The sequence below is a fragment of the Typopeltis vanoorti genome, chromosome 4, assembly GCF_054136105.1.
Source record: "Typopeltis vanoorti isolate ZY-2024b chromosome 4, IOZ_Tvanoo_1.0, whole genome shotgun sequence".
NCBI lineage: Eukaryota > Metazoa > Arthropoda > Arachnida > Uropygi > Thelyphonidae > Typopeltis > Typopeltis vanoorti.
Window position 1 is genome coordinate 43,332,348 of NC_143552.1, and position 25,851 is coordinate 43,358,198.

At 34.9% G+C, this 25,851-nt stretch overlaps 1 protein-coding gene across 4 annotated transcripts in view; it reads left to right on the top strand.

Annotated features, from left to right (window-relative positions):
- Positions 1-25,851, top strand: part of LOC150107261 (uncharacterized) — a 149,079-nt gene that overhangs the window by 108,042 nt on the left and 15,186 nt on the right. For all 4 annotated transcript variants that reach the window (XM_090391109.1, XM_090391110.1, XM_090391111.1 and 1 more), the window contains 3 exons: positions 6,473-8,816; positions 15,609-15,696; positions 21,650-21,771. In XM_090391109.1, coding sequence (XP_090247235.1) covers positions 6,473-8,816; positions 15,609-15,696; positions 21,650-21,771 — 2,554 coding nt within the window. The remainder of the gene's footprint in view (positions 1-6,472; positions 8,817-15,608; positions 15,697-21,649; positions 21,772-25,851) is intronic.

The window sequence follows — 25,851 nt, forward strand, 5'->3', positions numbered from 1 at the left end:
AGAATCTCTGGTTTAATGAGATTGGAAATCTATTTCACTCTTACCCTATTTATTTTTCATGCTTTTCATTCACTTCCAGCATTCCATCTAAATTATGACTGAAAATACCATCTAACATCTAACTGAACCTGGTATTCATGACTTATTTTTTCACGGTATTAACAACACCACAAACACTTTTATTAACAAGAATGTTTTATTAACGCTAATATTTCGCTGATTTTCAAATCAGCATCATCAGAGCACAACACACATGTAAACGTGACAGTGAGTGAAACAATATAATTGCAGAAAGACAAAAGATCTAAAGTCCTATTTTTGGCGCCCTCTAACGAGAAGGGAAAAAAAAAAAAAAAAAAAAAAAAAGCAGCAGTTATCCAGGAGTTTTTCTTAGGATAACCGTCTCCCAAATTTTTGGCAAATTAATGCAACCATATTTGTTAAGGTTGGGAGAATTCTTCAAGCCATTGCTGACTCAAAAAATAGTCTTTCAGATCTATAACGACTCCTAAATAGCACATTCGTTTTTCTCCATCTAATCCTGTGTGAAGGAGTGTCCAAAGCGTGGTCTGCCAGTCCCGACTTGCCATAGTAATAATAGCGAATGTATCTTTCATGTTCTTCCAGGCGGATTTTCACTGATCTTCCTGTTTGCCCATAATAGGCTAAGTCACAGTCACATGGAACTTCATACACTCCTGGGTGTGCTAAAGGGTGAAGTTTATCCTTTGGTGAGCGGATCAGAGTTGCCAGCTTGGCATGAGGCTTGAAGGTGGTGCGAAGGCCATGTTTCACCAATACTTTGGCTATCTTTTCCGATGCACCTCTGATATAGGGAATAGAAATGGTCATGTTGTATTCTTGTGTATTAGGGGGGGTGGGGGGGCAAAGTAACTTGAACTACTACAACAGCGCCAACATACGAAGTCCCGATCGCAACTTCGACGAGACCACGTGGTCGTAAACCTATCGTCGGAAACACTCATTGAAGAAGCCAAGAACGCCCTCAGTTTAGGACATAACTTTGCCGTCGCGCCCAAACAAATTCCTAAACTCGAAATTATGATGAAAGTAGAACGGGGTATCCACGATCTTCCGCCAGCAATGGCTAACAACGTGCGACTAGACATAGCAAGTATTATAAACAAAGCTAAGCCTCCAAAAAGTAATATACCACATAAGCAAATAACTGCCCTAAAAAGTTATACAATAATAAAAATATTATTATTACAAAAGCCGATAAAGGAAATGCAACAGTTATCGTGAATAAAGAAGAGTATAACAAAAAAATGCAAGATCTCATATGTGACAGTTCTACGTATCAAAGTATACATCAAGACCCTACAATGGCGCAAAAGAAAAAAGTCCGAAAATTACTAAAAAAAAAAAAAAAAAGTGACATCATGGCCCAAAGAAATCATCAGGAAAATAAAACCAATTCATGTTAAAACACCCCGCATTTATGGATTACCAAAAATCCACAAAACTAATGTTCCCCTACGCCCCATAGTTGATAGCATAGATAGTCCCACATATAAACTGGCCCAGCATTTAGCTAAGTCGCTTGCCCCTCTTACTGGCAACTCCTCTACTTTTGTAAAAAAGTAAAAAATTCTATCCATTTCAAAACACTGGTTAAAAATCTAATCCTAAGAAATTCAGACATAATGGTTAGTTTCGATGTCACCTCCCTATTTACCAATGTACCACTTATAGACACTCTTGAATTAATCAAGTCTAAATTTCCCCCAGATATTTTCGAATTATTTCAATTTACCATGAACAGGTTACTTTACATGGGGGGGGGAAATTCTACAAACAGATTAATGGTACTGCTATGGGTTCCCCCCTCTCCCCCCCATTAGCAAATTTTTACATGGAACACTTTGAAAACAAAGTACTTACCACAGCTACATACAAGCCACTAGTGTGGTTGCGCTATGTAGATGATGTGTTTGCCATCTGGCCCCATGGACAAGACACTTTGGATGCTTTTGTCACCTACCTAAACAGCCAACACCCCAAAATTCACTTCACAGTAGAAAAAGAATCAAATAACTGTTTTACCATTTCTTGACACATTAGTCACCCGCCTTTCAGATGGATCGCCATCTTTTTCTATTTACAGGAAGCCTACACACACAGGAAGATACCTACATAAACAATCACATCATCATCCAGTCCAACAGTACGGCATTTTAAAAATACTGACACACAGAGCCAGAGCCAATTGTTCTAACGATACAGCTCTGACCACTGAACTCCAGTACCTGCGCCATACGTTCTTAGCCAACGGCTACAATCCCTACAAAATAGACAAAATACTACATAGGCCCATTACTCTACCCTCCCCTAATACACAAGAATACAACATGACCATTTCTATTCCCTATATCAGAGGTACATCGGAAAAGATAGCCAAAGTATTGGTGAAACATGGCCTTCGCACCACCTTCAAGCCTCATGTCAAGCTGGCAACTCTGATCCGCTCACCAAAGGATAAACTTCACCCTTTAGCACACCCAGGAGTGTATGAAGTTCCATGTGACTGTGACTTAGCCTATTATGGGCAAACAGGAAGATCAGTGAACATCCGCCTGGAAGAACATGAAAGATACATTCGCTACTATTACTATGGCAAGTCGGGACTGGCAGACCACGCTTTGGACACTCCTTCACACAGGATTAGATGGAGAAAAACGAATGTGCTATTTAGGAGTCGTTATAGATCTGAAAGACTATTTTTTGAGTCAGCAATGGCTTTGAAGAATTCTCCCAACCTTAACAAATATGGTTGCATTAATTTGCCAAAAATTTGGGAGACGGTTATCCTAAGAAAAACTCCTGGATAACTGCTTTTTTTTTTTTTTTTTTTTTTCCCTTTAGAGGGCGCTAAAAATAGGACTTTAGATCTTTTGTCTTTCTGCAATTATATTGTTTCACTCACTGTCGCGTTTACATGTGTGTTGTGCTCTGATGATGCTGATTTGAAAATCAGCGAAATATTAGCGTTAATAAAACATCCTTGTTAATAAAAGTGTTTGTGGTGTTGTTAATACCGTGAAAAAATAAGTCATGAATAACCAGCAACGCCTAAGCTTATCAGTTAGATGAACCTGGTATTCTCAGTCATAATTTCGTGTTTTGTAGTTCTGAATGGAACGTTCATATAGCAAACCACTTGCCAGGTCAGTACAGCATGAGCATTTTTACAAACCAGAGGCAGAACAGTCATATCTTGAACTGAACCCCCCCCCCTCCCATCCCCATGTTATAATGAAGTCTAATATTCTTTGACTCTGGATTCTTTCTGTCACATGCTGTGTGAAGAAATTGTCTCTCAACAGGTAAATAAATTTGGCTTCATTCTTCTCATGAGATTTCACTACTACACAGAGTTTGGATAATTAAATTTACCAATGATGATTACTTGGTTATCACCATTTCAAGTTGATTTGGTGGTGATGTATTCCATAGTCACCAGCAAATGATCTACTAGGTCTGTAACAACACTCCACCATATATTTGATCTTGTTATACTCCATCTCAAACCAGATAAATGTAAACTCGCTTGTACCTGGAAAATACAAATATTGCAGTATAGCTTTCTACTTGAACTGGACTCAAATCATCTGACATCATTAGCAGCCCATACCTTCCTCTCCTGTCTTGTCCATCCTTCCTAAAAATACTGTTTTCTTTAATTTTCTAATTTTTTGCCCAATTTTTGTTTGCTGTATTATCCAAGGAAAGTAATATTGAAAACTGTGAGAGGACCACTTTTAATTTTACTGGCTGTTCTTCCTGTTCCTTGAAAATGCACTGTAGGTATTTGCATATGTGATATTTATTATTCAACTTTACTCATGTTTTGTGTCATTTCATGTCTGCTGTTAGATCTATTCCCAAGTTGCTCAAATCATATTGTGAAGGGCCCTTTCTTTTAGGGTTACACGGTGATCAGCATTCATATTTACAAATTCAGGGACCAAAACACACATGTTGAAATGATTATTTTACTTCTTATTAATAAAATAACACTTGATGTTTCGACCCCTGTATTGAGATCATCATCAGAAAAATACATGCATATATGAAGACAAGCTACATTCTCTTTCACTCTACAAAGGTAAATTGAATCTACGTTGTTAATTGATCTTTTACTTAGCTTGACCTCTAGTGGTAAAAAAAAAAAATCCTGCTAAAGTCTCCCGTACTAAGCTTTTCTTCAGGACTTGTACAGTTGCTATTGAATGTTTAAAAAAAAAAAAAAAAAAAAAAACTTTAAGTCTTCTTGTATTGAGATTTTTCTTTGGCTTCTTCTTCTATAATGGTTGTAAATGGGTCCTCCATATTCTTGGAATGGTTAGACTGTCATTTTTTGTTCAGATTAGGATTGCATTTGAGCATTTCACATACTTTTTTAAATTTCTTCTCGAACCAGGTTTTGGTTTGGTGTAGGGACTTGGTACCTTTCCAATCAATTCTGTGGCATGTCTGGAGTGCATGGTCTGAAAGGCTGGTTTTTCCAAAATGGAGGTATTTAATGTGTCATTTGTGTTTGTCCTGTTTCTCCTATGTATGGTAAGTTACATGTGCATTGTATTTTGTAAACCCCTGGTTGGGCTAGGTGTGGAAGAGGATCTTTGGAAGAACTGAGTAAGTGTCTTGATTTTGTTGGAGGTTTATTTGATGTTGTATTTGTGTGGTGTTCTGTATATTTTCTGAAATGCCTCTAACATAAGGAATGGCAATGGCATTCTTGAAAACTTGTTTGTTTTTAGTGATGTCTTGGCAGGTGATCTTGTGAATAGTTTTTTTACTGTATCCATTTTTTATAAATGTATGGTTGATGATCTCGTATTCCTGGTTTAGAGCTTTCATTTGAACAAATAGTTTGAGCTCTGTGTTTAAGGGTGCTTATGACACCTAGATTTTGTGTATGTACTGGCTGGTGTGTGTGATTAGAAGAGACAGCCCGAGGGAAGACGTGACAAGTGTGTGTAGAAAAGGAAGAGAGTTTTTTTTTTTTTTTTTCTATTTCAGTGGTGAATTGGATACATTGTGTTGTTTGTTTAGGTGGCTAAGGAACGTATTTAGTGCTTCGCGGTCGTGGGGCCAAATGGCGAAAATATCATCAACATATCTGAGCCAAATTTCGGGCTTTAGGCATGCCGACTTTAGAGCTCGTTGCTGAAAACCTTCCATATAAAAGTTAACTATTGGGGGGGGAGCCCAGGGCTATGCCTTCTTTTTGAAGGTAAAAATTGTTTTGCCACACGAAATATCCGGAGCGGAGTACGGGGGCAAAGAGGGCCGTTATGTTGTGTGGAAATATGTTCTGTAGGAGCACAATAGTATTGTTGATTGGGATTTTGCTGAAAAGGGCAGTTATGTCAAAGATGACTAAAGGGCAATATTTCTTAGGGATGTTAATTATTGCCTGATTAAATATTTTTGAACATTTTCAGACATACATGGTTATTTTGGTGTGAAAAAAACAAAAAAACTTTTGATCTCATTTATATGGAATGTTTAAAAAAGTAATTTCATTTAGCATTCACTTTTGTTGTAAAATAATAGTGAAATAATTATTAATATAGTCTAAATTGTAAAAAATACAATTTTTTACGATTTAGTCAAGTGTGTCCTGAAAATAGTTTCTTAATTTTTATTATTTTTTTTTAAAATTTGTAATGTGAGTTGATATGTTGTAACAAAAACTGGTACTTTTCTTGAACTTCATCTTTGTTGTCCACATATGTCAATGTTCGGGTGGTTTGCAGCTTATCACAACAGAACTGAGCATATTTGTTGGCAGTACCACTTTTGAGACAAAGTGGAATCTACTCAAATTCTTATTCAATTTCAGGTAGAGATGGAAGTGAAGCCTGCATTATATGGCTTATTAATTTAAATAAGCCTGTGCATTCTGTATTGGAAGAAAAGCTGCTACATATCAGGATGAAATCTTAAAATTGTGCCTTTAATTTTTGCATTATTCTGATTATGTTGTTGGGTGGTGGTGGTGTCAGTAGACATGAATGCACTATACCATTTACATTTCAGAAAACAGTGTTTAGGCTAATCATGGACATGCACACACATGCATTTGAACATTACTACATGACACCTGATCCTCATAAACAAGTTTCATTTGCCAATGAATGTTTGCTGCATGCTGTTTGAAAAGCATCGGCATATTATTTTACTGCATCATTTTTTGATATAATTCAGACATGTAAATAGAACAGTTAAAAATTCAGTTTCATTGCTATGCATTTAACATTCATTAGATTCCATCCCCTCATAAAAGTGTGTGTATGAAAATTGTCATTCTCAATCAATATTTCACACATTAGTGTGAACACAAGGATTTTTTTTTTTTGGGGGGGGGGTTATAGTATATCCTCATTAAAAAAAAAAAGCTCAACCTCTTATGCTAATTTTTTTCCTTTCATTTTTTAAATAGGTTCAGATGCTGTGGTTATGGACAAAAGTTGCTTGAATCAAAATCGATTGCAAAGAAAGCCAGTTAAGATGGCTCCAAAATTGAAAAATCAGAAAGGAAAAGATCTTCCATCAAAATCTGATAAGTTCTATGATAATTGTCATCCTCTGTCAAAAGATGATCATCATTACCAACCAAAGGAAAATCTTAAAGTGCAGGCATCATTAATGCCTCCAAAGAAGAATGAAAAGAAAGCAGCATGTTCAGATGGAATGAAAGTTGTGAAAGAAGAACCAATAGAGTATCGATCTCCCTTGCAAGCACTTGAATTTCCCAGCTTCTCCTCTTGGGGTCAAACTGTGCAGAGAAAAATCAAGAGCAAAAAAGTTCAGCAAAATACAACATCAGTACAACAAATGCTGTCACATAGAAAACAGGACTTAAAGAATCCTTCTCTCCATGAAAGATATGCTAGTCCAAAAATATCACAGAAAACAGTTTGCAGTGAGCAAAATAAGAATTCCAGCTTACTATCACAGAATTTTAAGGAACATTCTGAATTGTCCATACCTACTTGTTCATCTTCACAACCTAAAATCCTAGGTTGTGCCCAAAAACCTTCACAAACTAACCAGAAAATGCTTCATACACAAAAACTATACACACACAGTGGTGACTGCAGTAAAAATGCAAAAGTGCTACCCATGCAACCGTGTATTCCTTTTGTATCTTCTATATCTCAGTCTTCACCACAACCAAATAATCAGCACACACAGAAGAACATTTTACAAGTTAACCAGAATGTTTTGTATGCACAAAAGCCAAACATACACAGTATTAATTCAAAAAAAATTACAAAAATTTCCTTGCTGCCAATTGAAGTAAAGCAAGATGTACCACAAAAGGGCAAACCAATTCTAACAAAAGAGAAGTCAGATAAGCAAAGTGAGGCCCATTGCGAAAAGCATGTACCTTCTCTTACACAGTCTCTCATGCCAAAACCACATACTGTGAATAAAACTCTTAATAAGACTATGATTTATGAACAAGCAGGCCAAATACAAAACTCTCAAAAGCCTTTGGAAGATGTAATGAAAGAATTATTAAGAGTCTTCCCCCCTTTAAAAGAACCAGTGCCAGCTCCACCAACTGAAGATAAAAAGTACTCTCAACTTCCGTTATTACTTACCCCAAACTTTTTATCACAAAAGATGTATGTCAGTGATAACAACCTGAAACATGTGAGCAAAAGTGAGTCCTCTCAAACAAATATGCCTTCTGCAATTTTACCAAAAGTGGCTGTACAAACAGATTGTTCTCAACAAAATTTAAAACATTTGCCACCAACACAAAAACAGAATCTTTCATCTGGTAACCAACAAAATTCTTCTGTACAGAATAAGAACTGTGATCATGTATCTCCATCAAAGCAGCAGTCTCTAAAAGGAACCATGAAAAAGTGCATTAAAAACAAAAAGGCAGATAGTACAAAATCTAATTTAGAAGTTTTTGTAAACAAGGAGCAAAAACTAAAACTTTCCGTCTTGCAAGATAGTTTTAACCAAAAACTTATTTATAGAGTGAAACAGTTGCAAGGCTATCAAACTCCATTGACACCATCATCTCCTGAAAGTCCAGAATCCATTTCTTGTTATCCACCATCAAAACAAAAAAATACTCAGGTGCTCACTCCAAATCTACCCCCAACTCCCCCACACATGGCAGATGAACTGCAATCTACAACCAGTCAAAGTTACCCAAATCAAAATAAAACTATTACTGTGAATGTGGAGTCCCTAAACAAAACGAACAGATCTTCTCAACCTGGTAATCAGGAAAGAGAGCCAGAATTGAATATTGATGAAAAAGACATAAAACAATCTTGTATCAAAAGTCAGAATATTTCTTTAGAGGAAGGTAATCTAAAATCCAGTGATACTCATCAGCAGAATAAAAACTCTTCAAATGTACATTTAAGTAATAATTCTGATTGCTTGCATAGATTAAACACAAAAAGAGACTCAAGATCAAGATCTAAAAGTAGATCTACCCGAAGCAGAAGTGTGCTTTCTAGTTCTTCAAGATCAGAGTCCTCTCACAGAAGGCATGGGAGATCCACATCTAGTTCATCTCAATCCTCTAGAAGATACAGTAGTTCTAGTTCATCATCTACATCCCCTAGAAGATGCAACAGATCTAGATCTTCAAGAAGGCATGCATACTATGTAAAGAAGTCACAGTCGTCTTCAAAAAGATCCAGGTCTTCTGCAAGGAAACATAGATCACGTAGATCACGATCTCATTCAAGACATAGATCCCCTCATCATTCCTATAAATATCGTTCCAAAAGTAGATCACGTAAAAGGTATTTTTATTATTATTTTTTTTTTAAATCTGAGATTATTGCTAATTCTTCCAAGTATCTCTTGATTATCATTTGTTTCATATAATTGTAGAAGTGGTAAGCCAGAAATTCTGCATTTGCTGTTAGGTGTTTTTTATATTTGTTGGTTCACAAAACAAGAATCCACATAAGTGACGTGTGGAATTGCTAGAAAAATAAAACTGCTTTGTTACTGCTAAATGCCAAAAGAATTCATTCTCTTCAAAATTTAAATACATGCATGACTTTATTCTGGATTTATAAATTTTAAATAGTGCCTCCTTTTACAGATAATTAACTAGTAGCTCGCTCACTCGTGCATGACAGTAAATACATCTTCACTATAGATGAGTCTTGTTAACTGGTTATATGCTAGGTAGACTTAGGGTTGAATTTTTTCAAAGTTTCAGTAGTTCTTATTTAAAATACTTACTAGCATAAATTAAAAACATTTTTCTAGAGAGGAGTTCTGTATAGCATCTCCGTAGCACAATTGGAAGAACGATGATACGTTGCATCCTTCAATTGGAAAAGACCTAGGTTCGATTCTTGTCGTGATAGGGGAATATTTATGTGGACTTTTTCAATTGAAGGTGAGTTTGCCGATCTCATACGGAGGTAACAGGGGTTTTTCATCCCATACAGACAAATCGGCCCTTCAGAACACACGCAATTTACAGACAAAAAATACTTGATGTAGATGAATGGTAGTAGAGGTTCAATGTAGTGGTGGAGATGGAGAGTTGTACAGTAGGTGTCCTCCTGCAATGAGTCTTCAGACTCCTTGGAGGTGTCACGAATAATAATATCAGATGAAAATTGTTGCATTTTTGACATTGATTGGGATGTGAGCATGAAGTACCTACATGTCGATTTACAAGAAATCCAAGGTTTCGTGTCACTCATTTTGAAAGATTTTTACGACCATTTCATAGTATCTGATGTTTTTGTGTGTTAAGGTTTAAGTGTTGGAGGTGTAATGGAGTATTGACATTACTAAGAAAGGATTAAAAAATAATTTTACGCTTCCAATATTTTGACTGTCACTGAGACATCTTCAGGGCATACAAATAACACTTGTAACACACACACACACACACACACACACACACACACACACACACACACACACACACACACACACACACAATACTTAATGAAACACGTGGGTGACCAGGTGGTGCACCTGCTATGGGCATTTGTAGGCGTTCTAGGATGTAAACAGTGATTTCTGATAATTATTGTTCCCCAAATTTTGGGAATCGTGACTGGTCAATTTGGCCTTGCAGACCCTGTATTGGATACAAGTCGCAGGATCTTCTGGAAGAAAACTACCATGCTCCAACATAGTAAATTTAAAAAGGAAAGACTGTTTTTGAAATCTGCAGTGGTACTCAAAAGGCAACCTAATTTAAACAGATATGGTTGCATAAAACTTCAAAACTTCCCAAAATTTTGGGAAACAATAATTATCTAGTGCAATTACAAATGCCCACTAGAGCCACCCACATGTTTCATTCAGTATTGTAGTGTCTTTTTGTGTGTGTGTGTGTGTGTGTGTGTGTGTGTGTGTGTGTGTGTGTGTGTGTGTGTGTGTGTGTGTGTTGCAAGTGCTATTTGTACTCCCTGAAGGCTGTCTCAGTGACTGTTGGAAGTATTAAAATTAGTTTTAAATCCTTTCCTAGTGTTCTTAATACTCCATTAAACTCCCAACGTTATATCTGATGCTTAATTTCATTAATTTTTTCCTCATTCAGATATATGCTCAAAACGTGTTGAGTGACTTGTTTACTAATATGTTTGAAATCTGCTGATCTGAAGTCTCTTTTTGGTATGATAGAATGAAAACAGCAATGAATTAAATTGTTGGTTTATCCACTCCCTTAAAGAGCAACTTTCTTTCTTTCTTCTAGATGGGTATAAAGTCCTTGTAATTGCAACTTGGTCTTATTATGGACAAACTGGAAGAGTATAAGAAATACCATAAAATCTTGGTTATAATATATACCCATTTTAGCTTACTTAAAAATTGGATACATGTCATACACATGTATAGTAATAATAATAGTCTATGTGGAATCGCAGATGGATATCATCATTCATTTCCTTGATAGTCTTTAAAGGAATGCAGAGAACTGGCCAAAGCTTCTGACCTAATGTCCAATCCTCACCTTCTCATGGTGCACCCTGTTAGGTATTACCTGGATACTGAACAAACGAGGATGGGCTGGCAATTTGAGATTTAGCCAACCAAATTTATTCTTATTGGCTTAAACCGTAATATAAAATGATGGTACAACATAACAGAATTACATGCCGACTGAGGCATTGGCAGGTTAAACAAGGGCCTTCATTGTTGTTGTTGCCAGTGTATCAGGGAGAACAGTGAAAAGCCAGCTACTGGAACAAATCCTGAAATGCATCCCAACACATCACCACCAGAGATCAGTACTATCAACATAACAAGCCTGAATGGCAAAGAAATGGAACTAGCAGAAGAATTGAATAAGTACCACATTGACATAATACTGGTGACTGAAACAAAAAAGACAAAACTGGTGAGATCTTTCTAAGCAATAAATACAAAATGCTATATTCAGGCAATAACAATCAGGGAAAAGGAGTAGCTATAGTATTCAACACTAAATACAAAGCTAATCTTCTTGAATGGCAGGCAATATCAAGTAGAGTGATGTGGGCAAATATCAGAATGGGGAACTGGACAATGAGACTTATTTGTGCCACAGAAGGTTTTACTAGAGTAGAAGTGGATGAATTTTTTGAGACGTTAGAGAAAGCAGCTGACGCAGTGAAAAATGAAGATGGTCTTTGTTGAGATCCAAATAGCAAAGTAGGAAATGATTGTCAGATATACAGAAATGTTTGGTTTGGAGAAAAGAGCAAATAGCTGTTGGATTTCTGCTCAGGACATGGACTGGTTATTACTAATATAATATTCCAACATAAAAATGTGCAAAATTCACATGGAGAGAAGAGGCAAGTAATAAGTTTCATTGACTATGTTATTGTTGATGGTGATGATTTCTCTCTGGTGAAGGACACTGGAGTATGCAGAGGATTCGAAATTAGAAGTGATCACCATTTAGTCTTGAGCAGGATAAATTTGAATTTCATACTAAAAAGATATAAAAAGTCTTGCAGTGGCTGCATTGCATAGTTCAGAAGGCCTGGACAGAGGGATTAATTCCAGATGATTGGAGTAGAGATCTCATACTACCCATATAAAAAGGAAAGTAAAACTGAATGTGAGAATTGAGAATAGAGGTATTTCTCTACTGAGTGTTCCTGGTAAGATTTATACAAGTATACTTGAGAAACGGTTGAGAAGGATTGTGGAAGGGAAGCTTGGCGAAGAACAACCTGGATTCAGGCCAAATAGAGGCTGTCTGGATCAGATTTTCACTTTTTGACAAATAGTTTAGAAATCTTGGAATATAACAAGATCTGCATTTAAGTTTTGTAGACCTGCAAAAGGCATATGACAAGGTGTCAAGAAAATAGCTATTCAAAACTCTATAGTTATGTGGTGTCAGTGGGATATTATATCAAGCAATACGTAGTCTTTATTTGAGTTGTAAACCAGCAGTTAGAATTGAAGTATAGGAAGAAGGTTTGATGTTAAATCTGGTGTCAGACAAGGATGTATATTATCCCCTCTGTTATTCATTATCTATATGGATCACATTATGAAGGAAAGTGGTATTAAACATGAAATCAAAATTGGAAATGTTAATCTCAGCTCTTTACTTTATGCAGAAGATGTTTATACTTTTAAACAAATTCAGTACAAATCTGCAAGATTCCTTGACTAAATGAACTTGGCATATTGGTGGATAGGAATTTGAAGTTCAAAGGTCACATAGCAAAAGTTGCAAATACAACTCCGAAGATAACTGCGATATTGAAGCGAATCATGACATCTAAGGATAAGGAAGTCATTTTGCCTCTTTATAAGGCTTTGATAAGACCACACCTGGATTGTACATAGATTTGCTCTCCCAGATTCCAAGACAATAAAGAAGCTGTGGAAAGGATATAAAGAAGAGTTACTATGATTATATCTGGATTATGGGATTTAGATTATGAGGACAGATTGTATGTGGATTACAGACTCAGGTTCACTGGAGAAAGAGGGGTGATATGATAGAGATCTATAAACATTTGAATGGTTGTTATAGGATACCATCTGATGAAATTTTTCATTATATGGAAGGAAATGAAGAAATAAAATTCCTAAGAGACTGCTTGCAGGCTATAAAAAGAATAGAAGAAATAAGAAAACTATTATCCATAATTAACATAACAGAAGACATCACAAACTATAGAAAGAACTGAAAAAAACCACATAGAAAGAAAATGAGGGCAGATGGCCAAATATTTCCTGGAAATATAACTCAAAGGGGACACCACCAAGGGTTTAAAAAGTCTACTACCCAGGAGATGGGTAGTAGACTTTTTAAACCCTTGAAAATGTTACAGGCAAACAATTACCTAATGTGCAAAGCCAAGAAGAAGGTGGGTAGAGAACACAGGGGCATCCATGGAAGTTAAGTTTGTTCACAGTTAAGAAAGGGATAAGAGCTAGGTTTTTCTCTCATAGAGTGGTGAGTGCATTTAGTGTGAACAAATTTAAGAGAAGGTATGACAGCTGGTTTGGGTGATATATAGACTCCCTTGATGACTTCTTGGAGGTCTCAGATAATAATAAAAAAATTGAATAGCTGTTGTAATAAATTTGGTATGAAAATCAGCAACAAGACAATGAAAATAGGCAGTAACACTGAAAATATCAACTATCGTGAATGGAGAACCTATAGCACAAAACATTTCAGCTACTTACTGAAAACAGTAAATCTTGTGTACTTCAAGCAAAGCTAGTGAGCATTTCCAATAAATAAATTTCATATCAATTCAGCGCATTCATTCAGTTCATCATTAACCTTATATGTATATATGATGTGCCCAACATATGTAATGGGACAATCTATTATTTTTTTAAAAAAAGTGCTTTTCCTTATAGTATAATTTCATTAATAAAAGAAACTGGTAATTATAAACACAGAAATTGGCATAATTTGATTAAATACTGTAATACATTTATACATTTTATTCTTCCAACACCTTTTAAGTAGGTTCAAGTTCATCACATATCTTCATTTTTAGTATAAATTCCAAATCTGCTCAACTATAGATATTGTTCACATATCTGGGGTAGTACACCCAAATTCTGTAAGACTGCTCTGTTTTTTTCAGAAGAGGATAATCTGGGCAGTTGATTAGTGATCAACTGACCATAGATATTAAGTTTCTGCTTTACACTTGTTCTTCATAGACAGTTTTCTGTCGTACTATCTGTCATCATTCCTACACTTATCTCCAGAACCATGAGAGCAAAAAGATCTGGTCTACACCCATTTATAGTCCAGCTCCAAACTTAATGAACCAGCTTCTCTTTCCCTTTCATTCAATCCACCTCTGTTCTTTCCTCAAAGACTATTATGACCTTCAGTTTCAAAAAATGTCACCAGATTTCTCTTAATGCTTACTTTTCTCTCTGGCTTATACATGCCACTGATATGTTAAAAGTTTTGAGGTATTTCCTCTGTGGGTCAGTGTGGTGGGAGGTAGTATATCAGAAAAGTTGGCTAATATAAATAAACATAACCTTCACATCAATGTTCAAATCCTTTTTAAACTAACAACCCTTATCCACTCACCAAAGGACAAACTTCATCTTCATTCTCTATCACATTGTAGAATATATGAAGCATCATGTGACTAACTTGACATACAATGGAGATGTGTTAATATATCCACTTCAGAGAATACAAGAAATGCATTCACTACCATCATTATGGCAAGTCAAGACCAGCAGACCATTCTTTGTGACTCCTACCTGCAATAGGTCGTCATCCTGTAGTACAACTATCATGAGTTGTTTTATATATATAATATATATATTTTTTTCCTTGACAAAAAAAAAATCATAAGATGGTTTTTTTTCCCCCTTATTCTTTTATAAAAACATCTATACAGTAGACCCTTGCTTTTATGACCCAATTGGCTCTTGTGGTCATAATCTTGTAAATATGGTTTGAACTATATCATATTATACTGCAGTAGCCATCAAACTAAAATGTGGTGCTTAAATATTGGAATAATAAACATAATCAATTATACAAGTTAAAATGTTACTGTTTCTAGCTCTCTAAATCAAGATACTTTTAAAAAAATTTTTTAAATAATTTTCCGTGTAGCTCAAAGCATTTCTGGCATGGTTTTCTCTGTTCAACATTCGAATTATTCTTTCACAATTTTTTTTTAGACTAGAGTTATTTTTTTCAAAAGCATCTGCAAGTCTGTAATGCTTTTTTTCATGTAAGTATAGCAGTTCATTTATATCTTTAGTACAGGCTTTTAGAGTTAAACTTATTTGCAATATTCACAGTTACTTGTTTTTCCACTGATAATCATAACCAAAAATTTATACCAGTCATAAAGCAGGGATCCACTGTATATCTTTATCATTGTTCTTTTTTTGCTATTTTAATGTTAGTTTGGGTGGGGGGAGGGTACTCATTGTGTACTGATTGTAAAATTCACTTCATAATCAGTGAATTTCATGTAAGCAGACATCCACTCTCTGTGTAATCACTAACATATACAGTGCATAAATGTAAAAGTTTTAATATAATCATTACATATTGTGAACAGACAGTGATAATTATACATATTAATTTATTCAAAATATAGGTATTACTCAAGATCTCGATCTCGTTCATTTGAAAAAGAAATGTTAGCTAACAAACAAGCTACAGGAATTCAGAAATGGCAGAATGTGGTAAGTGTTATCCTTAGTTTCTTTTTGTGGTTTACAACATTGAAAGGCTTCATCATTAATTTTATGTTGACAACTATTCATTTAATTACAGGTATTCATTGATTAATGCGCTTAATTAATCTCTCGATGTTACCATGTATATTAAAATCACATTAATCAAATATAATCAGCGGTAAAAATTGAAATTCGTCGATGATCGATTACTATATTAATAATGTTTTATATGGTACTCTTTTAAGAAAGATAAAAAATGAATGCAAAGTAAATCTTTAATAAATGCTTGTATGCCTACATTAATTACTGCAATTTTTTATCAAAAAAAGTTATCAAGAGTCGTTTGAACAGTTTTAGTTTTTTTTTTTCTTTTCTTATCAGCATAAATTTTATGATAACAAGCAAAATGACTCTTACCTTGGTAAACAGTCATTCTTCGATTAACATCTGGATCCATATCCATTACTTGCTGCTTAAGAGATTCGAAACTGCGAAATACTGCATCCAGTTCTTTGATATCTCCTTTGGAACCTCCCCCTTCATGTTCCATTTGTTCATTGTCTTCATATGCATGTTATTGTTCAATTTCAAGAAGATCATTGTCACTGAAATCTTTTGAATTTGAATTCAATAATTCTTTAACATCTTCTGCATCAACACTATCAAAACCAAGGTCTTCACCAATTGTAATGATTTCTTCAACCATGTTGTCACAGGATTTTGAAAAACCACCAAAGTCATTAGCGCATTTTGACAAAGTTTTTTCCAAACAGCTCTCATGTAGCTAGAAGACACTTTCAATGTTTTTAATTGCATGTTTAATGTTAAAATTTTTCCAAAATACTTGGAACGTAATCGCATTTTCTCCCGTTGTTGTTTTTACCCTTTGAGAATGTCTTTTTAAGAAAATAGGCTTTGAAAGGTGCAATGATGCCCATGTCCATGGGTTGTAGCAGTGATGTCGTATTTGGTGGAAAAAATAAAACCTTCGCATTCTCACACAGATCAAAAAGCAAAAGAGCTTTGAAAGCCAAGTTATTTCTCTTGCAATAAGCTTCAATTGCCAGACAAACCAATACCTTCGAATAACCTTTAGGTAACACAGGCCTTCTGCTTCGCCCAACAAATGGCTTAAATTTAAAATCTCCATTTTTGATATAAAAGCTCTAGATGGCATTTTTTTTTGATAATTTTCTGCAGCTCAGCAGGAAATGTAGATGCGAAATCTTCATTGGCACTTGCAGCTTCACTTGTTATTTTCACATTCTTTAGTCCAGCCCTAGATTTAAAATTTTCAAGCCAGCCTTTGCTAGCTGCAAATTTTGAATTGTCTTCTTTATATTTAGTCTCTTTAAGTCTTGAAAAGAGGCTTAGAGCTTTGACTGTGATATTATAGGCACTAATTGGAATTCTCTTTTGATTGCAGTCTTCCAGCCAAATAATCAACAGATCTTCTATTTCAACCATTATAGCACTTTGGTTACGTGTACATTGCATACTTGCAGATGTAGATGAAACTTTATCTTGCTCCCAATACTCATCAGCTTTGGATAAAATAGTCTGTATTGTAGACGCGCTAAAACCAAATTCGCTTGCAATTTTACTTTGACCACGTTTAAATCTTTTAATTATGTTAAGTTTTGTATATAAGGTAATTACTTTCCTCCTCTTTTTTTCACTTAATAACCTGGTTGTGGGATTGCTCTTATTCTTTGACATGATTAATGGGCTGTAAAATTTATGAATAACAGAATTCGTAAATACAGCAGAACAATTGGAGCTTGTAATACACTCACTCTTAATGCTTAACGGGAGGAATGACTTCATCATGCTTACGACTTTCTTTCTCTCAGCCAGGAAACGCTCCTCGAGTCTTGCATGTTTTTGTGCGGTAAATTTAAAGGTGCGTTAATTAACTCTTGCCACGTATATTAAGATATTCTCACAATTATTTTCACTATGTTAATCAAATTCCACGTTAAGCAAGGGATATCTATATATCTATATATATATATATATATATATAAATGCAATTAAGATACGTTCTTCTTCTTTAACATAGATCAGTTCACTGCTGGACAAAGGTCTCCCCAAATTTTTTCCATTCTATTTTCAGTTTTTCTCATTCATTGTATTCCAGCAGTCCTAATAATTTCATCTTGTATCTTGTTCTTATCTCTTTTGTCTACTGCCACCCATAGGTCATTAGTTTGAAGATAATTTAGACTATTCTTGCAATATGCTCAGCCCATCTAGATTTTGAATGCATTACATGACTGATATTCTTATATACCTGTTCTCGATTTTATCAAATGGTATATTATCCTGTTTTAAATGTCATACCAAGTATATTCCTTTTCATTCATTTCTGTTGGTAACTTTTAATTTGTAAATCATATTTTGAGTTAAGTTCCAGGTTTTTTTCACTGCCAGATGTAATTACAGGTATCCTCCCAAAAGCCATCTAACCTAGCTGTATCCTTCTGTTTCTCCAGATAAATATATGAATCTACTCTGTCTTACAGCATAATTCTTTTTGGTGTTAAATTATCATTCATCGTTACTTTCATTATGTTTAAATTCATCTTTAACCCACTTTGACTGGCCACTGAGCTAATTCTAATTCTTAAGTATTCTTATATCATCTGGAAAACACAGATGAGTTAGAATTCTTCCAGTTTGATTCATGTAAAGCTTCCTCTAAAGCAGATGTAAAGAGATTGTCTTATTCCTCTATTTATTGGAAATGAAACTTTTCACTTTCTTACATTTTTTCTGTTCCCTATTTTAATGTGTGATTCTAGGATACTGGAATAATGAGGTTGGTGGAGTCAAATGCTTTTTCAAAGTCTGCAAAAGCTTTTTTTTTTAGAAAGAGGTTTTATTTATCTTTTCTATAATTTGCTGAACACTGTGGATATGATCAACGGTACTATAATTAAACTCTGCATGCTCCTCCAAATTATACATGCAAATTCCACAGCTTAAGTAAATTGTATTTACTTAAGCTGTGGAATTTTTGTAAATGTTCTGTATACTGCTGATAATAAATTGACGAATCTGTAATTTTTCACATTCTCCTTTTCACCTTTTGTTATAAATATAACAAAAATTGCTTTTTTTATTATTAAAACAGAAAAAGAGCACAGCTAATAATAATGGCAAATATCTGTTGGATTTCTGCTCAGGACCTGGACTGGTCATTACTAACACCATGTTCCAACATAAAAATGTGCACAAATTCACATGGAGAAAAGAAGAAGCAAGGAATAAGAAAAGTCTCTTGTCTATTGTTGATAGTGATGTTTTCTCCCTGGTGCAGGACACCAGAGTGTACAGAGGATTTGAAATTGGAAGTGATCACTATTTAGTCTTGAGGCAGGATAAAATTGAATTTCATATTGAAAAGAATAACATGTAAGAAAGTTTTAAAGCGAATAAAAGTTGAGCAGCTCTTAGATGTGAACTGTAGACTAAAATACACAAAGATTATTGAAGAAAATATGAAAGAGTTTGAGAACAGGATTCAAACCTTGGAGATTCAGTGGCAAACTCTGAAGAAAACATTGATTGATTCAACTAGAGCGGCATGTGGTGAAGTTGTCTGCAAGGATAGAAAAATTAGAACTCCATGGTGGACACAAGAAGTAAAAGAGGCAGTGAAGGAAAAGAAGAAAGCATATCAAAAGTCCCTGGCAAATAAGTTAGCTTTTACTCTTACAGAATACAGAGACAAATGTAACAAAGCTAAACAGTGTGTAAAACTAGCTAAACAAAAGTCATGGGAGGACTTTGGCAAGAATATAGAAAATAAATATCAAGAAGGTGGCAAAATATTCTGGAGGTTGTTGAAGAAACTTAGGAATGGAGAAAAGAGTGCTGTAAAAGGAGTTAGAGATGATAAAGGCGACATGAAAATGGGAGAAAAAGATATCCTTGAAGTATGGAGTAATTACTTTGAAAAACTGCTAAATGAAACAAGCAGTGATGACAGCACAGTGGTAAAAAACACTGACCAGGCATGCAGTCAGGAATACATATCCATACTTGAAGTAGAAAAAGCCATCAAAGGCTTGAAATGTGGAAAGGCAGCAGGAGTAGATGATATTCGACCAGAAATGCTGAAGTATGGTGGTATAAGAGTCTTACAGTGGCTGCCCTGCATAGTTCAGAAAGCCTGGACAGAGGGACGAATTCCTGATGTGATTGGAGTAAAGCTCTCATAGTAGCCATATATAAAAAGGGAAATAAAACTGAATGTGAGAATTACAGAGGTATTTCCCTACTGAGTGTTCCTGGCAAGATCTATGCAAGTATGGTATGGTAGTAAGTCAATTGAATAAATTCATATGGAATAAGAGAGAAATTAGTCAGAATACTAAATTAGCTGTATACAAGACAGTATTGCTGCCAATTTTGACTTATGGATCTGAGAGCTGGGTCAGAAGTAAAACACTTGACTAAAGACTAGAGACTGCAGATATGAGAGTCCTGAGAAAGATTAGAGGCGTGAACAGGTGGCATCAATGGCAATATCATATTAAAAACGAGGATATTGGGAAAGAACTTGACATTGTCAGCATCCAGGAATGCGTTTGTAGAGCTAATCTCAGGTGGTATGGTCACTTGAACAGAATGGGCGAGGAAAGATTAGCAAAACAAGTGTTCTCTGCCAGGTTGGCAGGAAAATGACCTAGAGGAAGACCAAGATATAAGTGGATTGATACGGTACAATGTGCCTTAGACGATAGAAATATAAGATCTGATAATGTTGGAGTCTTGACAAGTAACAGACTGATTTGGAGGAAAATTGTAGATAGGAAGTTAGTAATGATGTAATTTTTTTTCATATAGTACCATCATATCCTGTATACCCCTTGAGGGTACATGGCAGGAATTTGATGATGATTGATGATAAAACAGAAAAATTACAGAAGCATGGAACAGTGCATTAATTATTATTAATGCACTGTTCCATGCTTCTGCAATTTTTCTGTTTTAAACAGTGTGAAGATTTCCTTACCTCCAAATTCCACTTGTGATCTTCTCTCCATTGTTTTTGAAGCTGCCTCAACCTCTTCTCTCACACATCCAGTTGATGACTCTTATTGAAGTTGATTGTCTTTAAATTTCTTTATCACTGTAAAGTTCTTCACAATATTCTTTAATTCTCTTTAGAAATGGAATAATACCTCTGATCATTTCTCATTTGAGTGAATTTTTTTTATTGCAGAATTGTTTCCCAAAGCTTATTTTCAAGGGTTTATTTTATTTTTCTGGAATTCAAGGATCACATTTCATGTCATTCATTTTTTTTTGATTGTGTTGTATAATTCTGAATATTCTTCTAATTTCCTTGTGGTAGCACCTTTTTTAATTCTCAGTGTGAATTAGTTACATTTGAAAGTGTCCTTTCTTTTATGGGAAATAATTCCACCTGTTTCAAGGGAGATATTATAGTATTGCTTAGTTTTAATCTCATCTGGGTTATTTTCTTCTCTCTCTTTGTTCAATACAGCATTCAATACATATACAACCAATGGACTTGCAGACCACAGAAGCTATTTAGAAGTTTGAGATTCTGTGGGCAGTTATCACCAGCAGTAAAGCATCCCCTGAACATCAGGCTTGGCTTTATTAATATACCATACTTTGGGAGATGGTTATTTTAAAACTACCTTCAACCCAACAGCTGTAGGCTACATGAAATACTAGAGGATACAGTAGGAGAAGGCTAGTTCTCCTCTTGAATTGCTTCCACAATTTTTTTTTTCTTTTTAAAGCATTGTGTTCTCATCAGAGGATGCTGAATTGAAATCCAGCCAAATATCACCACCCTAATAGATGTTTTCTCTTTTTAAGTTCTCATTAAGTTGCTTAAAAACAAATATCTGTTAAATGTTCTGTTTTTGCTGATTTGTAGATATATATAGTGAAGCATGTCATTTTATTATTCCAGACAGATTTAAGGGTATTATATATTGGTGAAATCAGCGAAGGTGTCACAAAACAAAACCTCAGAGACCGTTTTGGAATATTTGGAGAAATTATTGATATTAATCTTCATATCAGGAATTCTAAGTGAGTTATATTAATTATAATCATAGTCAGTTACCCAGATCGATTATCCTCCACTTACTGGAGCTAGCATTTCACATTATGATTAATAAAATAATTATTGCAACTTTCTGTTAGCTATACTGTATTTAAAAAAAAAAAAAAACAAGAAATTATTTTCTTGATAAGTACTATAACAAAAGATTAATGATATGTACCTTTTTCATAAACTTGAAACCTATTGACTACCTTGGTGCTTATTGACAAATGTTGTTTGCCAATAGACACCATGCTGGCAAACTTGTAGAGATTAAAAAAAAGTTAGTTAATAATTGCAGGTTTTATAGCTGTTTTCTTTAGCAGTGATGTGGAATTGTGATTGGGACTCTTGTTATAGTGAAATTACTGTTTGCTTCTAGTATCAACATGTTATGAAAGGATATTTATTTACTCATTTATTTTTTGTCTGAATGTTTTTTTAATTAGATAACAAACAAGATTATCTTAGTAACACTAACTAGAACTATTTATTTTACATATAACTACAACCACTATTAATTACGTTCATGAACTGCAACTGAGCATAATTTACTGGATTTGCAAGGTATTTATCAAACATTGTCTACTCCAAATTGCTAGTATCGTCTGCCTTTGATCAACTGCCCTGATTACAGACTAATCAAATAATTAAATTTTTTTAATTGTATGAAAACAGATGCATTTATTATGCAAAGAAAACATCTGTGATTAGGATTCCAGTTGAACAAAGCATTGAGATTTGCTTTTTCTTCTTTGAGTGCCATCTCCTATCAGAGCTCAGCAACCACCTTGGGAAATTTTGAGTGATACTCAGCCACTCTGAACCGTCCCTTAGAGCTCATGCCAGTCCACTGTCTTCTTCTTCCCTTTATAATCAATTGGTATATCTTATATTTTTCATTACAAAGTAGGTAACCAAGATATGCAGTTTTTCTTTTTTGGAGTATCTAAAATAATTTCATGTAATTTCTCCATTTGTTCTAGTACTTGATTGGGTGTTTTTGCTGTCCATAGGATTTTTAACATTCGTCTGTATAACCACATCTCAAAGGCTTCATGTTTTTTTTTTTTAACAATGACTTCATTGTCCAATTTCTCACTGTATAGACCATACATAGCATTTAACCATCCAAGATATTTAATTTTTTCATTCTTTCCATTTGTTTCCCCATTTAAAGAATACTGAATTAACCTTACTTTTGGAGGTGTTTATTATTGATCAACATTTTCTTGAACTAGTGAAAAAATGGGAAGATTCTGAATATTGTCAGCCAGATCATCATCAGCACATCATGTTATTGATGATTTCACCATCCAGATTTGTTAAAGCACAAATAAAAAATAAGATAAAATGGATGTTACAAGGGCTGTATCATTATGGTACATTGCTGTGCTGTTTTGTGAATATGAAGTTATCTCATTATATAGCTTAGTTGACATGATAATACTTTGTTACTGGTGAGACTAGGCAGGTGTAGAATTATCATCCATGTTTACTCTGGTTTTCTCTTAATGTCAAATAAGAGATGCACAGCACTACTTGTGCATAATGTTGAAAGGATAGGACTGAACCCAGGTTAATTCCATTTTATTCCAGTGATATGGAGCAAGTCTAGTGAACACACACAAACACCTCCAGATTTTCTTCAAAATTTGAATGTCTAACCTTGCCATGAGGCCTGCTACATGGCAAGTCTGGGTATTCATGATAATAGGAATTTGTTCCTGAAGTACTTGAAGTGGTCTATAGAAGAAAATACCAGAGTTCAGTCCTATCCTTTCAACATCAAGTACAGTTGCATCTCTTCTGGCCATGAGGTACATACTGTAAACTTTTATAGACTGCATGGCTGGAACCTCTTAAAAAAGGTCTAATCACCTTGTTTTGAGTAAGCAAAATTTAGATTTTTTTCCCCTGCGAGTAACTTTATTTTGATGCAAAATATGTTTATTAGTGAAAACTTGGATTTAGAAAACATGATTTTGATGGATGGTTGGTACATATTGAAAAGGCAGTGAGAGATCAATATGTTCTTATGAATTTTTTTGCTTGTCCCAGTTTTACACCATCTGTTTGATTAAGATATTCCCATATATGTATATTTTGTTTGCAAAATTTTTCTCCTGGTACCTTTTGTTGGTATTATTGTCCATGTTGCATTATACAACTGAAGCAGCTTTTATATGTGACTTTGAAGAAAATCCTACGAAAATAGTATGTTCAGGAAGTCCAATCAGAAAATAGTCTAGATATTCGGGACAAGTGATCTCAAATGTCCCAATTTGTCCTTTGTAAAGCTAGGAAAGTTATTAACACATTTGCTACCAACTACGAATATACTCTTATGACGCTTACCACCGGCAACGAGATTACCCGTACTGACCTTGAAGAAGTGAAAATGCTTGGCGTATGGTAACAAACTATGCTGAGTAGCATGACAGCGAACATGTTAATCAAGCAAATAAATAAAACTTAGTGTGTAACCAAGCATAAAATCTGATGGATTTCTTTCAGGACAAAATCTCCCACTGATAACTGCCACCTTGGTTGTCTAGGAAGAGGAATGATTTTGCAACTGAAATGATCCATTTCAGTGCAGGAGTAACTGTATAATCCATCCACTGGAATTTGTGAAGAGATGCCATACCAAGAGTGATTAAGAGGTTTTTTGGGCTAAGAAGAATTTTTTTTTTAATGGCAGCAGGCCTTTGATAAAGGACGTACATTTCTCTATGAAAGGTATCACTAATTTAAAGAGATGTTTTGCAACAGTACATCTGCTTTATGGATTTTGAGGAGACCATAAAATCTAGGGGAAAGGCCATGATATGGTTTAAACTTTATGGTTTCTGGTAAACTTTGTCTAATGGCTTTACTGAAGCTTGTAAACAAGGCCAATAATAGTTATGGTGTTTCTCTGGCACCAATGAATATAAGCAATTTGGAAATTTTTTTAACATATGGACTGCACGTTACAAGAACTCATTGGCCATCTGTATCAAGATGCCACCTGTGAGTCATTTCTTATTGTATTTTTTTTTTTGTAAGGAACATTTTGTGGTCTAAACAATAATTTGGGGTGCTTAAGGGTCAAAGCTGTATAACTGAGAGGAGACCTCCACATAGCCTTTAAAGGAATGCAGAGAACCGATCAGGGCTTCTGACCTAATGTCCAATCCTCACCTTCTCGTGGTGCACCCTGTTGGGTATCTACTTTGATACTGAACGAACGAGGATGGGCTGGAAATTTGAGATTTAGCTGACCAAATTGTATTCTTATTGGCTTAAACCAAAATATAGAATGATGGTACAACATGACAAAATTTCATGCCGGCTGGGGCATCGCCCGGTTAAACATGGCCCCAGTTGTTTTCGCCAGGGAACCAGGGCGACAGCGAAAAGTCAGCTACTGGAACAAATCTGAAAAAAAAAACCACCACAACTCAACATCACCAGAGTTAAAGATCAATACTATCAACATAAAAAGCCTGAATAGCAAAGAAATGGAGCTAGCAGAAGAATTAGATAATTACAGAACTATTAAATTGGGGGAATGAAACAAAAAAGAACAAATATTGGTGATCTTTCTGGGCAATAAACACAAAATGTTATATTCAGGCAGTGAAAGGTAGAAGGAAAAGGAGTAGCCATAGTATTCAATAGTATTCAACACTAAATACGAAGCTAATCTTCTTGAATGGCAAGCAGTCTCAAGTAGGGTGATGTGGGCAAATATGAGAATGGGGAAATGGACAATGAGACTTATTTGTGCTTATAATCCCACAGAAGGTTCTACTAAGGCAGAAGTGGAGGAATTTTTTCATGCTTTAGAGGAAGCAACTGACACAATGAAAAAAGAAAAGTTGGTCCTTGTCATCATCATCAAATTCCTGCCATGTACCCTCAAGGGGTGTACAAGATATGATAGTACTACATGAAAAATTTACATCATTACTAACTTCCTATCTACAATTTTTCTCCAAATCAGTCTGTTACTTGTCAAGACTCCCACATTACCAGATCTTATATTTCTATCATCTAAGGCATGTTGTACCATTTCAATC